Source organism: Anguilla anguilla, chromosome 3 (assembly GCF_013347855.1).
Source record: "Anguilla anguilla isolate fAngAng1 chromosome 3, fAngAng1.pri, whole genome shotgun sequence".
Taxonomy (NCBI): Eukaryota; Metazoa; Chordata; class Actinopteri; order Anguilliformes; family Anguillidae; genus Anguilla; species Anguilla anguilla.
The window spans coordinates 50,202,206-50,218,485 of NC_049203.1; the positions used below are offsets into that span (position 1 = coordinate 50,202,206).

The window sequence follows — 16,280 nt, forward strand, 5'->3', positions numbered from 1 at the left end:
CAGAGAAGCGTCAATTGTTGAAGTAAAACAGCAGTGCATAGGTTATAAAGTCGTGGCACAACTGTGTTCTTAGCCTGTGGCTAATGACAAAAACACACTTTCTAATGGGCCCACTGAAAGAATCCCCTGCCAAGTGAGAAAACAAACACACAGGAGGATTCGTCTGGAGTGTCATAAAGGCTAAATTACCCCGTGAGATTTGTCTCCCCCCCCCTCCAACTGCAGCTTCTCACTGAAGTGTTTATTGGCCTGATGGTAAATTAACCTTTCACCTCTATATCCTTTCCCCTAGAAGTGGCGCCAGCAATATATAGCATAGCCCTCATATTTTCACATCAATAACCAAAACCATCGCCAAACCTGTTCTGTGTTTGGTGCAGTGTCTGCCTTTGATCCAGGGAACACCTGTGTGTCGATTCGGAGGAGGAGCATTAGCTCCTGAAAAGAAGCGCAAAACTTATGAGTCAGGAAGGAGTCATGAGTGCAGTTGATTCACTTGTACCTCTCTATAGACTAGAAGCTTCTAGTTTCTTTACCCCCCGGGAATTTCTGGGTTTCGAGCCACACTGATTATTGACTTTGGGGTGTGGCTTAGAACACAGTTTTGTGAAAATAACTAGGCTAGGCTCCCAAAGGTTTAATAGTTCTCTCAAGAACTGTAAAGTTAGATAAACACTGCAAATGAAAACTGCTTTGGTGAGAGGAGAGAGTGAGATGGAGAGACAGGTGGATTCTCAAGCCCAAGCCTCAGTCTCATCAGTGATCACCCTCCCTTCCTTCCTGTTTTTGTTTATTTAGGTGTCATCACCACTCAGGCTGTCTTGGACCGTGAACAGAAAGCAGAGCACATAATTGAGGTGAGGGCAGAAGCTTCTTTCCTGTTTTACTGCTATGCAGAGAAGTTACACCAAACAGCTTAGCAGCAGCATCAGTTAACATTTTCTAAACTGATGGAGGGCTGCCCTTCAACACTATAACAGAAAAATGTATGTGACCTGGAATTGCCAGGATAACTAAGACGGCTCACTTTTTCTGCTTTAAAAATAATATATTTTGCCATCCAAAGAATGTAAAGAAGAAAAATGCTTTTATGAGGATCTTCTGACAGTGATCCCCGTAGTGATGTGATAAATACTCTCACAAATTTACAGCCTCTGGCCATGTCTCCAAATTTCTGGGTGCAAACCACCACTTTCTGTACAACACCTGTGAGAGTGAGAATTTCCTTTGAATATTAGGTTACAGATTAAGCCACATTTTTGCATAGCTTTGAAGCACTGGAAGAAGTCCTTATACAACCCCCTCTATTCATTCTGTTCTGTTCTATCAGTTGCCAGCAATACAGGCCTTTGGCTAAAAGAAAGCATTCCATTGTGGCTACTGTAGCCTTGATAAAACTTATATCCCAGCTGGCGTTTTAATTTCATTTGTGCCCATTTAGCTGTCAAAGAACTGTTAAATGTCTGCATTTGTAGTGATTTAACTACCTGAAGACCTGAGTTAGGGAACTCCTAAAGGGCCATATCTGAGTCTGGATTCTCTAATTTAACTTACCCATTTATTAAAATAATCAAGCATTTTACCTACATCTATTTTTAACTTTATGCATGCCAGCTGAATGCTGGCCCCTGCATGAAACCTTTTACTATGGTGTTACATATGGAGGAACATTTATGTATACAGCTAACACGCTCATTGAGGTTATATGGTAGAAACAAACACATGCATTTCCTACAGAAAACATTCTAGAGCTAAAGGTGCTGCTTTACACTCATGAGACAAGAATCTGCAGCCCCTTAAAAAGCCCCTTGTCACTTAGAAGCAAAACCAAAAACACAACAGTAGACTGTACTTGCATTACCTACCAAAATATTTCAGACATGTATACATTCAGAATTGGAATTAGGCATAACATAACTTAAGTTAATCGTTGATAAACAGGCCTTTTTGGAGACCTTTGAGGACCTGTAAACAAACAGGCTGGCACTCCAAATGGAAATCTGAAAGCGCAAATTAGACAGCAGAGATATGAGAAAAGATTTCTCTGTACTTCTAAGCGAGTGTTTTGACTGTTGTGTTCTGGCTGAAATCTAGACCCCCCCCCCCCCTCAGCAGTCATTACAGCTTGTGAGCTGAAGTGATCCGTGTACGCTGGAATCTAAGGTCACGCCAACTGCAGAGACAAATAACCCCGACTGCTTTCCCCTTTCAGGTGATCGTGTCTGACAATGGCACCCCGGCCTTGCGCTCCACAGGCACCGTGGTCATCCAGGTGCTGGACGAGAATGACAACAGCCCCCAGTTCAGCCACAAACTCTTCCAGGTGAAGCTGCCCGAGAGGCAGGGTGTGACTGAGCCACAGGAAGTGTACAGGATGGTTGTCCGGGACGACGACGAGGGGCCGAACGCTGAGGTCACATTCAGCTTGGAGAATGACTTGGAGCACAAGTTCAATATCCATCCTACAACTGGCGTGGTGTCCTCTAAGGGTGACTTTGGACATGGAAACTACACTATCCTCACGGTACAATGCCACACTCCCCTTAAATTGTTTGTTTTCTGTGCTTTCAGCCAAATCCAGGATTTGACAGAAATCCTACCCATTACTAGTTTTTGAATTTTTATATAAAATATATTTAAAAAAAATATATATAAAACATATAATGTAATGATTTGTTGTATTTTTATAATTTCTGTAATATATGAGATATATGGAAGACTGAATTCAATTGATAATTGCAGAAACTGCATATAGGAGATGGTATTTCAATATTACTCTCTACCTTGCTTGTCTTGTTTTTACCGGGTTAAGAAAATAAACTTCAAAAATAATAAAATTGGTTTACTTTAATATTTATATATTTACACACTCATGCATATGTGGGATCATTAAGGATTTAGTATCATCCATCGATATGCATTTATGAATATTGTTCATGTAATTCAATCTCAGATCAAAGCAACAGACCATGGAAGCCCAGCAAGGAAGTCCACAGCTCGCCTTGATATTGAGTGGATTCCAAAGCCAATGGCCACCTCTGAAACACTGGCCTTTGACGAGCCACACTTTAACTTTGCTGTCATGGAGATGGATCCTGTCAATCATATGGTGGGGATAATCAGCACTGACAGAATTGGCAGCCTCCTCTGGTTTGACATCATAGGTGAGGAACATTTTTTTTGTGTACTGATGTCGAGTACTTTATTTTGCATTACTGAAAAAATAGCAAAGCAAAAAATAATAAATAAATAAAAGCACATTGAATAATCAGTATAATTATCTTGATATTATATAATGTTAACAGACTATAATAATAATAATAATTATTATTATTATTCATTTAGCTAATTTCATACAATAGACTGCAACCCAAACCCTATTGCAACCCCATACAATACAATACATTGCACAAAAAGAGGGATACGATCATTGCAACACAGGAATAAAATAATAATAGATGAAGTCATAAAATTGTTAAAAATAAAAGAAAGATACGTATTAAGTGCAGTGGCATGGCAGCAAGCCATGGAACAACAACATAAAATACAATTATTAATTAAGATAAATTGGAGAATAATTAAAGAATGAAAGGCAAACTAGTTAAAAAGGCCAATCCTTTTCAGGATTTGCGCCAGCTTCTGCTCTTAATTATTTATTTAGCTCAATCCTATTTTGACCTGACATTTGAATAAGCACCGGCTACAGCCGTGGACTACAAATGTAACCTAAAATGTTTTCCTGTACTCAGGAATGAACTGCCGTAATTTATAGAACTATAAAAAAAAAACTAAGGTAAATGTTTGGAACAAAAACCAGCACAGAGACCGACCCTCCAGGACTGGAGTCGTGCACATAGTGATATTACATAAATACACCTGGCGGTTTTTAACCCAGTACCGTCACAAGATCAAAACCTTTTCATTTCCATTCATGAAAGTACTCCCATGTTGCCTGACAACTGTTGCGCTCAAGGAATGAACGTGACCTGGTTAGGTTACATGGGGAATGGGGACTGTCAGAAGACCGCCCCAGGAAAGATCTCAGCCTGTGGGTGTTGCCTCTGCCAGGGGGCTCCTCTGATGACAGGCCAGTGCTCTGTGAGCCTGGCGCGGATGAGCAAGTCATCACTCTCCTGGCATGGAGTCATCCTGGCGGCATCTTTACCACCCACCTGGTACAATCCACCCATGCTTGTAGAGGTGGGGGGTAGGGAGGGTGTTTACAGCAGAAACAAACAAAAAATTTTGCTGAAATAAAAAATTTAAAAAATTCCTTTCAAAAAGTAAGTAAAAGTAATCCTGAACTAATTGTTATATTAGTCCTGCAGATATTGTAAAGATCGTATTGCAATATGTATTATTACATATCTGTTAAAAGTGTGTCTTCCTGATGGGAATGTGAAAGTTTAGTATATTTTGTAAAAGTCCCATGCAGTCTGGATCAAACTTCACAATTATGACTGGGCTGATAAATACTTTTCCAACCGTAACAACTGTATGGAAGAAGACATTTCTAAACCCCCATACTTCTTCTCTGACTGTGGTGGAAGCATTCCGGCCTCCCCATCTAGAGGAGTCAGTGTGAAATCCCCATCAATCTCAATCTCAAAGTTATTTTGAGATTTTATACAGTCAGGAGGATACATGTGTGTTCGTGCGTGTGCATGTATGCGTGCGTGCATTTTTTTGTAATTAAATTCAAAGTAAAATCTAATTGTGAAAGTAATGACATAAAATAATCTGATGACAAAAGAGTCTCAGAATCATCACACTACTGCTCTGGTGAGATAAAAAGAGATAGATGCCTCTTTAAAATAATGAAGCCATTGAGCCTCCAAGAGGCAGATTTCTTCATAAACACCATCTGGGAAAACAAGCATGACTCCGCCCCCACTGGTTGCCACGTCTGTTCTGGGCATTGCTCTGCCAAATGTTTCCCCTTAAACAATGGCATCTACCCGTGGCGTGCATCCTCGCCAGGGGACCCTCTCATGTGACCTTGCACCGTTTGTTAATTCACGTGGGGATACTGATGAAGATGGATGCCTTGTTGGCTTGTTGGTGGATATCGGAGGACATGGGGCCACTCCACAAGACCTCTCATTATGTAACAGAGGGTGGGGGGAGTGGCAAGGTTCCTTTCAGAATCAGATTATGTAATTTCAAAAGACTGGAATATACTGTATCTTAATGATTAGATCTCATGGATAAACAAGTATGCCCTTTGTATGTTGGCGTCTACATGTGACATTTGTCAGATTAGGGCAGGGCAGTGTGGTTTTTGCCCTCCCTGGGCCAAAAGTATATGTTAAAAATAGGTACACGCAGAAGTCCAAAGATATTGTTTCCAGGCTCCCAAGAGGGCATTGGGCTTAAGGACCATCTGTATCCTGCAGGGGGTGATGATGAGCTGGATTTTGACATCGAGAAGGACACTGGGACTATCATGATCGCCAGGCGCTTGGATGCAGCAAAAAGGTCCAGCTACAACCTGACAGTGAGGGTGACAGATGGGTCCCAGACCATAACCACGCAGGTTAGAGCTCCACTCTGCTCGCATTCTGTCCAAACAATGTTGCTGACACAACATTCAAGAACATCAAGGCAAACATCTCTAAGGCAGTGCAATTATCTGTGAACAACATAACCCTAAAAAGGCATCCATCACGCTTGTCATACATGTGACCTGTAATTTGGAATACAGCATTGAACATATATAGTTTTTATCTTTCAGCTTGGCCATGACTTTTTTCAGGAGGTATTTCCTGCCTTTGTTATGAAAGTATGAAGCAGGCCACTAAATATGACATAAAAGTTTATTTGCCATAATGTTATTTGGGGTAGTTCAACAGCATGGTTGCTCTACTGAGTAATAATGTGTATTTGATTGAACTCTCAGGCTTACATACGTGTGGTGGACATGAATGGGCACCGGCCCACGTTCCTCAAGAGCCAGTATGAGGTGAGGGTCCCAGAGGACACTGCCCCCTGGAAAGACATCCTGCAGATCAGTGCCGAAGACAAAGACTTCAACAGCAGGCTTCTTTACACCATCCACAGCAGCATCCAACCAGAGAGCATCCGTCACTTTCAGCTGGACCCCAACAGTGGAGTTCTTGTCATAAAGGAAAAATTGGACTATGAGACCTTACCTGTGCACACCCTCATTTTTATGGTATGATGGCCACTGTGTTTCACTGTGTGGTACCATTTAACATGTCTGCTTCAGTCTCCTTCAGTTCAATGTGAAGCACACAGTTAAAATGACCATAGCTCAGTGTGTGAATGAACAAAGCAGAACTAATACTGAAAAGGGTTGGCTCTACAGTGGACATTTAGTTTCTGTAACTTTCGTATCTTTAAATCTGAAAGCTCCAGGCTGACATTGTTGACCTAGAACATAAATAAAGAAGAGTAATGTCCCAGAGAGCTCAAGCGTGGTTGCAAGTGATTTATTGACAGTCAAAGCTAAGTGCAAAAGTACAAATAAAAATGCTTAGATCTTTCTGGTTTGTTCATAGTCTTTACCAACTGAGAAACAAAATTCCCAGATCCAAGGTAAATACAATGTATCTCTGCAAATGTAGCAAATATTATGTGAAATAAAATTAACCCCTCATTGCTGTCACAGGTTCGAGATCAAGAAATCCCCATGAAGAGGAACTTCGTAAAGGCTGTTGTCTATGTGGAGGATTGCAATGACCATTCTCCAGTGTTCATGAGCTCACGATATGAGGCTAACGTGCTAAACCTGGCAGCCATTGGGACAGAGGTGCTGCAAACTAAAGCTCTGGACAAGGACACGGGCAGCAACGCTGAGATTGTCTACTCATTTCACTCAGGTATTGACATATGTTTCTTATAATTTGCCTTTCCAGTGATATGTGCAGTTGTATTCTATGGTCTTTCATGACAGTAAAGAGACTTATGAACAGCTATGTGGTCAGGTGACCGCATGCAGAAAAAAGAGTATCCTTATGACTTTATTTGACTGAGAATAGTTATATTATAATATTTTTAAGGTAGAAATCCTACATAGTATACCTTTAATGTGTTTTATTTTATTATGAAGATTAATTTTAAGAAAAACTTACTAATGAGAAAAATATTTTTTTTCTCATTAATATATACTGGGGAAATTTTATTTACTGCACAACTGAGATGTCTGATCATCACATAATTTTTTGGTTTTATATTTTTTTTACATGTATTTATTTTTGTATTTTCTTTTGATCTTTAGAGGTGATTGCTTGTTTTGATTGTGTCAGAGGAAGGTCCTAAAACATAAAATCCCTGGTTTGCACTATAACCTTTCAGTACTGGAATTATAAGTCTCTGATTTCAATTGCATTTAGTTTTTTTCTTATAATATATTATATGTAATGTACCCTCTACTTTATGGACTATATGTGAGCATGTGAGTGAGTGAGTGAGTAAGAGAGACTGAAAAATAAATAACTAAGTAAGCTCTTATTTTGTTTGAACCATACTGTATATATTCTTATCTTTTTTCTTCTTCCATTTCTTCAGGAAACACTGAAGGTGCTTTCAGCATTGATCCTCAAACTGGACATATAAAGGTGGCTAAGCCCTTAGATACCCTATCACAGGAACAATACCACTTAACTGTGAAGGCTACTGATCAGGGCTTCCCCCAGCGCAGTGACTTAAGCCCTGTCAATATCCATGTTAAACTCTCTGAAAAAACACCACCCAAGTTCTCCTCAAATGAATACTTCACTGAGATCAGTGAATCTACCCCTAAAGGTTCTCCATTTTTTACAGTCACAGCCTCTAGTTCCTCAGCTGTGCACTACAAGATCAAAGGCGGGGACCCAAATGGAACTTTCCACATCAACTACTTCTCTGGGGTCCTCTCAATTCAAAGTGCTCTCAATTTTGAGGAGCGCTTCTCCTACCGGCTTCAAATAAGAGCTTCCAGCCTGGCAGGGAGCTACTCAGATGCAGTGGTGAACATCTATGTGATTGATGAGAATGACAACTCTCCCGTTTTTCTTCAGGAGGAGTTTGTGGGGCAGATCAGTGAGTCAGCACACATAAACAGCATGGTGATGGGAAAGAACAACACCCCTCTAGTGATACAGGCAACTGATGCAGATAGTGATGCCAACGCCCTGTTAGCTTTTCAAATCCTGGAACCCGAAGTGCAGAAAGTCTTCAAAATTGATCCGAGCATGGGGACCCTCTCCATAATAACTCCCATTGACTTTGAACTAACTCCCGAAATTCATTTCACTGTTCAGGTCCGTGACTCTGGGGAGCCCTCTCTTTATGCATCCAAACCAGCGAAAGTAACTGTCCATGTTCTAGATTTCAATGACTGTTTCCCCAAGTTCACAGCACCACTTTATGAATCCTCGATCATGTTGCCTGCTTTCCATGGCATGGAAGCCATCCAAGTCACAGCAGATGATGCAGATTCAGATGTGTCATACAGCATTTACGAAGGCAATTTTAACAATGCTTTTAGTATCGATCCTACCACTGGTATTATATCTGTGGACAACGCCTCCAACCTCAAACTTAATTACAAGCTGTTTGTCAAGGCGTCTGATGGTTTATTCAAAGATACAGCCATCGTTAAAATAAACACCACCAACATCACAATGACTGGTCTTAGGTTTGAGCAAAAGTTCTATGCAGCTACGGTGATGGAAAACACAACATCTGTCAAAACCTTAGCTGTTGTAAGAGCCTCTGGGAGCTATCTGAATGAACCTCTGTTGTACACAGTTCTAAACCCAGGGGGGTTATTTTCAGTGATCCAGACATCTGGTGTTCTTGAAACCACGGGTGTACCTTTTGATCGAGAGAAACAAGATGTGTATGATGTGGCAGTTGAAGTGAGGGACTTTCATAGTCCTCCACGAATAGCTTTAGCCAATGTAAAGGTGTACATCAACGATGCTAACGATAATGCACCTCAGTTTCTGAATTTGCCTTACTCCATCATGATCTCTGACGATGCTGAGCCTGGGGATGTACTCTTTCAAGTGACAGCAACAGATAAGGATCTTGGTGAAAATGGATCCATCACATATCTGCTGGAGGATGACTTTGACCTCTTTAGGATAGATCCTTATCTTGGGGACGTGTCACTTCAAAGGCCCCTTGACTATGAATCGAAGAATAGGTATGTTCTCAGTGTGTTAGCTGAAGATGAGGGCATGCCTAGTTTGGCATCCATAGCAGATTTGCAAATCCAGGTGAAGAACAGGTCCAATCCAGTATTTCAAAGCCTGTACTACCCGTTGAGGGTTCCAGAAAACATTTCTCCATTCACTACCATCTTGCATGTACAAGCCAGGAATCCTGAGGGCTATCGTTTGATCTACAACCTTATTGAAGAAAATGCCTCCAGAACCTTTCACATTGACTTCAAAACAGGGGTCTTGAGTGTCACCGATAATTTGGATTATGAGGCTCAAACCAAGCATGTTCTGACAGTCCGAGCCACAGACTCTGTAATAGGAGCCTTTTCTGATGCCACAGTTGGGATAGAAGTTGAAGATATTAATGACAATGCCCCAGAATTTCAGCAACTGAGTTACACAGCAAATGTATTAGAGGGATTGCCAATTGGCACTTCCGTGTTACAGATCTCTGCTGTGGATAAAGACTCTGGAAGAAACAAAGCCATAACTTATCAAATAGCTGGGACTGGAAAAAATGAATCTGACTTCTTTGAGATTGATCCACAGAGTGGTCTTCTTGTAACAACACAAGAACTGGACTATGAAGACATACAGCAGTTCCGTTTGATAGTTAAGGCTATAGATCATGGTGTACCTCCTATGACGAGCGAGGCTTTCATCATTGTGAATGTCACTGATGTTAATGACAACCCACCTAAGTTCAGCAAGGACCAATATCATGCTACTCTCAATGAAATGGCCACATGCGGTCATATTGTCATTCGAATCCAAGCATCAGATCCAGACAGTGGGGACCTCAATAATCTAGACTACACAATACTCTCTGGAAATGAAGACAGGCATTTTGCCATAAATAGGACCTCAGGTATAATTTCCTTCTCTAATGTCTGCAAGAAAAGCCTTGATCCTTTTTATAACCTCACAGTGGCCGTGTCAGATGGAATTTTTCAAAAGACGGCTCCAGTCAACATTGACATGATGAACAGCAACAAGCACAATCCCCATTTTGACCAAAGTATCTATGAGGCTGAGTTGGCAGAGAATGCTGAGGCTGGAACTCGTGTGATCAGATTGGCTGCAATAGACCCTGACGATGGTCCATATGGCAGTGTGGACTACACAATCATTAACAAACTGGCAGATGAAAAATTCTCCATTGACAATGAGGGCCAAATTGTGACATCTCAGCCCCTTGATAGGGAAAACCCAACCCAGAGAGTGATTGCCATTAAGGTTATGGCAAAAGATGGTGGAGGAAGGGTTGGATTTTGCACTGTAAAAATAATCCTCACTGATGAGAATGACAATGCTCCTCAGTTCAAGGCATCTGAGTACCAAGTTTCCATTCAGTCCAGTGTAAATAAAGGCTCCCCTGTCATCCAGATAATGGCGTATGATGCAGACGACGGAAAGAACGCCGATGTCACCTACACTGTTGATGAGGCAGAGGAGGTGACAGAGGAGGTCATTGAAATCAACCCCTTCACTGGTGTCATCAGTACCAAGGAGAGCCTTGTCGGAATGGAAAACAAAATTTTTAATTTCAAAATCAAGGCTCGAGATGGAGGCATCCCATTCTACAACTCTACTGTACCAGTGCAAGTAAAGGTAGTTTCACCCAAAGTACCCCTCCCAAGGTTCTCAGAGCCTCTATATACCTTTTCTGCTGCAGAGGACCTCCCTTTGGGCTCAGAAATAGGAGTAGTCAAGGCTGATGCAGACACACCAATCATATACAGCTTGGTAGATGGCAACACTGTGGAGAGCAACAAGGAGCAGGTATTTGGCGTGGACAAAGACAGTGGAGCTCTCTTTGTCCAGAAAGGCATAGACTATGAGAAGACAAAGTGGTACCAGATTGATGTCATGGCTAACTGCAACCGCAATGGCACCGACGTGGCCTCCCTTGTGTCCGTGAGCATTCAAGTCCAAGATGTGAATGACAACCACCCTGTGTTTGAGGCCAACCCTTACCAGGCATTCCTGGCCGAGAACATGCCACCAGGGACAACTGTCATCCAGGTAACAGCAAATGACCCAGACATGGAAACCAATGGAGAGGTGACTTACAGGGTGGAGCCTGACCCAGATGATATCAGCGAGGTGTTCACCATTGACAGCGAGAGTGGCTGGATCACCACTCTAAAGGAGACAGACTGTGAGACAACCAGGCTGTACCGTTTCCATGTTGTGGCTACTGACCATGGGGGAAAGGTCAAGCTCTCTTCCTCTGTCCTGGTGGAGGTGATTGTGACAGATGAGAATGACAACCCTCCACAGTTCTCAGAAGAGGTGTACCAGGGCTCTGTCATTGAGAATAGCAGGCCTGGTGTGGTCATTACCACCATGAGCATAATGGATGCTGATGTGTCAAAGGACAACAGGTGGTTTGCCTGCTATATTACAGGTGAGCATCAGAACGTCTAAAAACAGAAGGAGGAAGCAAACAGGCTTTTCACTTCTCAAATTGCATTTTAGTCTACCATGTAAAGGAAAGTTATTCAAAATGATCTATTCTTTTCTAATTATTTACTCCAAAAATCATTCGTACATTATTTCACTAAGCAATAAAGACTGCTATCTTTGAAATTAAAATCATTTTTTATGGATTGAAAGAAAGTTATATGTTAGTGACAGAATCATTAAAGTGTATCTAGATCTGAATAATCTGTTCAACTATGTATAGATGGAGACCCCCAGGACTTGTTCTCCATTGTACAAGTGGGAGAGGAGTGGAAGGTGACCCTCAAAGGCTCTCTAGACAGAGAAACCAAAGAGAGATATGGCCTGAAAATAGTTGCAACTGATGGAAGATTTCAAGCCTCTGCCACAGTAGATGTCCATGTTCTTGACATTAATGATAACAGTCCACTCTGTGAACAGGTAAGGAAGATATACAGGCCCATGCGAATCCCTGCTATGTGCAATAATCACATCTGTGCAAAAGCACATTATCCAGCAAGCTGACACACATTTCAGGTATTTGATTAATGAGGGTAAAATGAGTCATAATAACATGCATATTTTCAGTGAGATTTTATTAATATGAAACATGAATCAAGACATTTGATTGAAGAGTAAATAACTGTCTTGAAATTATGAAACTGTGTTAATGGACACGTTTGTATATGATAAACATTCACAACTAAGGTTTATTTTTTATTCTTTATTGCCTCCCCAACACAGACCCACGCAATACAAAAGACAGAGGAAGACAGATAGATAGACAGGCTCAGACAGATCGATAGAGGCATCCAGGACAGACAGAAATATGTGTGCATATGTATGTGATTGTGTGTGTCTATGTGAGTATCTATGTATATGACAATAGTTGCAAAGCAAACCGTAATATATGGAATGTGTGCGTTCAAAGGCACTAGTTAACAGGCAGATTGGAATTAGTTTTAAAACGTAAAAAATTTCTTCAGTCAGTTAAGATTTTTAAGTGAGGTGGTTATTTTCTATTGATGTTCTGTGAAAAGGTTTAGCCATTTTTTGAGATTTATTTCTGCTTCTCTCTCCAGTTGCTTTATACTGAGGTCATCATGGAGAACTCTCCCCCAGGAGTCTTCATTCTGAAGGTTTCAGCCTCAGACCCCGATATTGGCACTAATGGCCAGGTCTCATTCACCCTTCATGGTCCCAATGCAGACAAGTTTCATCTTGATCCACAGACAGGTAACTCTCAACTTTCTTCTCTGTGGAGTGGATGGGTTGTGGGGGTAAGTGCAGTTCATTATTTGTTTTTAGGGCGAGATAGAATCTCCATTCCTCTAAACAGATAACAAAGGAATGGACGCATCCTGTTGAGAAAGACCCTGACTCTCCCTTGCATGTTTTCAGATTTTCTTCCTGTCATAGGTATTTCCTTCCTCATCAATCATTCTTATTATTGTTTATCATATCTGACCATCCATCATGGTTCATTATTGTTGGTCATGCCTGATATGAGCCGCAACATTACCTGTGTTAGCATATCGCATTGCCGTGACTACGGAAATTGGAGAATTATAAGAATTTTATTTAAACAAGTAATAATAATAATTACACCTTCCAGTATGTATTAGTCCATACCTGCCTAATTGAGTAGCCTAATGTATCTTACTGTTGGAAATTTTATAATCAGCTTGAACATGTATTTCTTTGTCCAGTATTTTTCTGCATAAATTTTTTTGGCATTGGCTTTGAAAATACTGATAGTCACATAATGTTACCATGCGTGGTGAAGAAGGTAACTGTTTTGAATACGTTTTTACAGTTGGAAATGGCTCTGAGAAATAACAGAGAAAGGGCGCAGATAAAAGTCCTAAACAGCTTCTTTTTTGATATTTTTTCCGATGGCAATGCATTTCGAGTGACATTTGCGCAGTAACTTTTCTTTTTTTTTCCAAATTAAGAATGACTAATTTAGAGTTAGCTTGCAGATCTCTACATGTTGACTTCCTGCCCCAATCAGAGAAGCTGAAATGCTGTGGTTGCACAACCGCTGAGTTTCAGTACTTGTGACTTGTTTAAACTTGTGACCCCTGCAGAAATAATCATGATTGAGAGAAAAAAGCATATCCATTATTAAAACAAAGTCTCACTACTCATTTTGTATGCGTTTGTGTGTGTGTGTGTGTGTGTGTGTGTGTTTATAACAGGAGAGCTGTTCACCCTGGCTGTGTTGGACCGTGAACAGGAGGTTGAGTATGACCTGGTAGCCAAAGCCACTGATGGTGGAGGCCGCTCCTGCCAGGCTGATGTACTTCTGATGATCCAAGACATAAATGACAACCCGCCCAGATTCTCCACCAACCATTATGATGTGACCGTTTTTGACAACACCACCGTGAGGACTCCCATTGCTGTCATTTATGCCAAGGACCCAGATACGGGTATGATACATGCACTTGTGACTTGGTCACCTCTGCTCAGTGGTCAGTATAAGTGTGTGCTCAGTGTAGTATAATGGGTAAGGTGCTGGTCTTGCAAACTAAAGGTCACAGGTTTGATTCCCAGGGAGGACACTGCCGTTGTACCCTTGAGCAAGGTACTTAACCTGCATTGCTTCATCTAGCTGTATAAATGGATACAATGTAAATACTATGTAAAACGTTGTGTAAGTGGCTCTGGATAAGAGCATCTGCTAAATGCCTGTAATGTAATCAAACCTGAACAGACCTGAGTAAAAATGAAACAGACAATATACTGCAGCAACTTCTTTGGACTTGCATATCCAAATCTGTTGAAAAACATGTACTTATGACCACAAGCACCACTGAACAATAGATTGGTGAGAAGCACTAATCAACTAAAGAATGTCGTCATTGAAAGTCACACAATCCTTGCTGTCTAACAGCTCAGATATGTTCTTTTAGCAGATCTTAATGTGTAGGCTGTCTGTTTGATCTTGTGTAGGGAGGAGGGAGGTATTAGGGAGGGACAGAGCCGAGAGTAGTCTGGATTTGCTGGAACATGTTTTTGCTCACGTCTTTCTCCTCACTTATTTATTTTTTTTTTCCCAGTCTGCAGATTTCTTACATTTCTTAACTGTTAAAGTGCCTGCTTCAACAATTGTCTGCGCAATGGTCATTGTCTAAGAAAATATTGATTGCCTTAGTTCAATATTTATTGAATTTGTGTGTACGTGTACAGTGAGTGACATAATATTTGTGATAAAGACATATTTTTATTGATTTGGCACTGTACTCCACAATTTTAGATTTGTAATTAAACAATTTGCTTTTCAGCTGACCAGTTTATTTATTGGTTATGGTTATACACTTTGTTGTACGTCGCTCTGGATAAGAGCGTCTGCCAAATACCTGTAATGTAATGTAGTGTAATATTTCTCTGTCTTATTTATGGGACAGACGAAACTCAACCAGACCCACGCACACTGTGTGTGCTCCTGGTCTTGGCCCTGAACTGTGGAGAACAACACACCTTTAAGCACCTGGGCTTATTAGTTAAGGCAACCCAGGTGCATGTGCTCCCTCCAACAGTCGGAGTTGCCAGGACCAATCCGCTTCTCTGGCGGGCTGAATGCGACGGGGTGTTATTAAACATTTTGGATTCATCGTGTAGAAATTGCAGCACTGTTTATAAATAGCCCCCCCCCCCCATTTCAGGGCACCATAATGGTTGGGACAAATGGCTTCACTGATTAGCCAGGTGTGTTAAATTGCTTCCTTAGTGCAGGTATAAGAGCACTTTCAGTATCTACTTTTGATTCTAGCCTTTTGATTACCTTTGACATCTGTTATTATTTGTCAACACGAGTTGTAAAACTAAGCTAAGAGGAAAGGCTTAGGACTTAAATTAATAAAGGGAATCAACAAAGTGAACTACAAGAGATTCTTCAGGATGAGTTCTTTTAGTAGAACAAGGGGACATAAATGGAAATTAGCAAAAGGTAAATTCCGTACAGACATTAGGAAGAATTTTTTCACACAGAGTAGTCAATATGTGGAATTCTCTGTCAGGTCACATATTAGAGGCAGAAACTCTGGGGATTTTCAAGACCAGGCTTGATTTGTTGTTACATACTATTTAGTCTGTAGGTTATCAGAGCGGATGGTACCATTTAGTCAGGAAAATGGCGAACATTCTTGGGCTGAATGGCCTGTTCTCGTCATTATGTTATGTTATGTTATGTTATGTTATGTTATGTTATGTTATGTTATGTTATGTCAATAACCAACTCCAAAGGCAATCAAAAGGCTAGAATAAAAATAGACACTTAAAGCTATTCCTACACTAGGAAAGCAACTGGACACAGCTGACTAAACAGAAACACCTGTGACGCCATTTGTCCCAAACTTTATGATGTCCTGAAATGGAGGGTCTATTTATAAGAAGTGCTGAAATTTCTACATGGCAAAACCAAACTTTGTAAAAATGCCTTTATATAAAAGCTGAGATTGTGTACTTTGATCAGATGTGATTACAAATCTAAAATTGTGGAGTACAGAGCCAAATCAACAAAAAAATGTCTTTGTCTCAAACATTATGGCGCTCACTGTGTGTGTGTGTATGTGTGTGTGCGTACTATGTGTACATATAGCATTTGTAAAAACACACTCTTGTATTGTAAGTCCAGTCATCAATCATATTCATTAA

At 40.8% G+C, this 16,280-nt stretch overlaps 1 protein-coding gene across 2 annotated transcripts in view; it reads left to right on the forward strand.

Moving 5' to 3' along the window:
• fat2 (FAT atypical cadherin 2) overlaps positions 1-16,280 on the forward strand; it is a 44,430-nt gene that overhangs the window by 11,468 nt on the left and 16,682 nt on the right. For both annotated transcript variants that reach the window (XM_035409691.1, XM_035409690.1), the window contains exons 4-13: positions 799-857; positions 2,213-2,524; positions 2,954-3,164; positions 5,397-5,536; positions 5,900-6,175; positions 6,632-6,842; positions 7,531-11,583; positions 11,863-12,059; positions 12,701-12,854; positions 13,820-14,053. In XM_035409691.1, the coding sequence (XP_035265582.1) occupies positions 799-857; positions 2,213-2,524; positions 2,954-3,164; positions 5,397-5,536; positions 5,900-6,175; positions 6,632-6,842; positions 7,531-11,583; positions 11,863-12,059; positions 12,701-12,854; positions 13,820-14,053 (5,847 nt within the window). The remainder of the gene's footprint in view (positions 1-798; positions 858-2,212; positions 2,525-2,953; positions 3,165-5,396; positions 5,537-5,899; positions 6,176-6,631; positions 6,843-7,530; positions 11,584-11,862; positions 12,060-12,700; positions 12,855-13,819; positions 14,054-16,280) is intronic.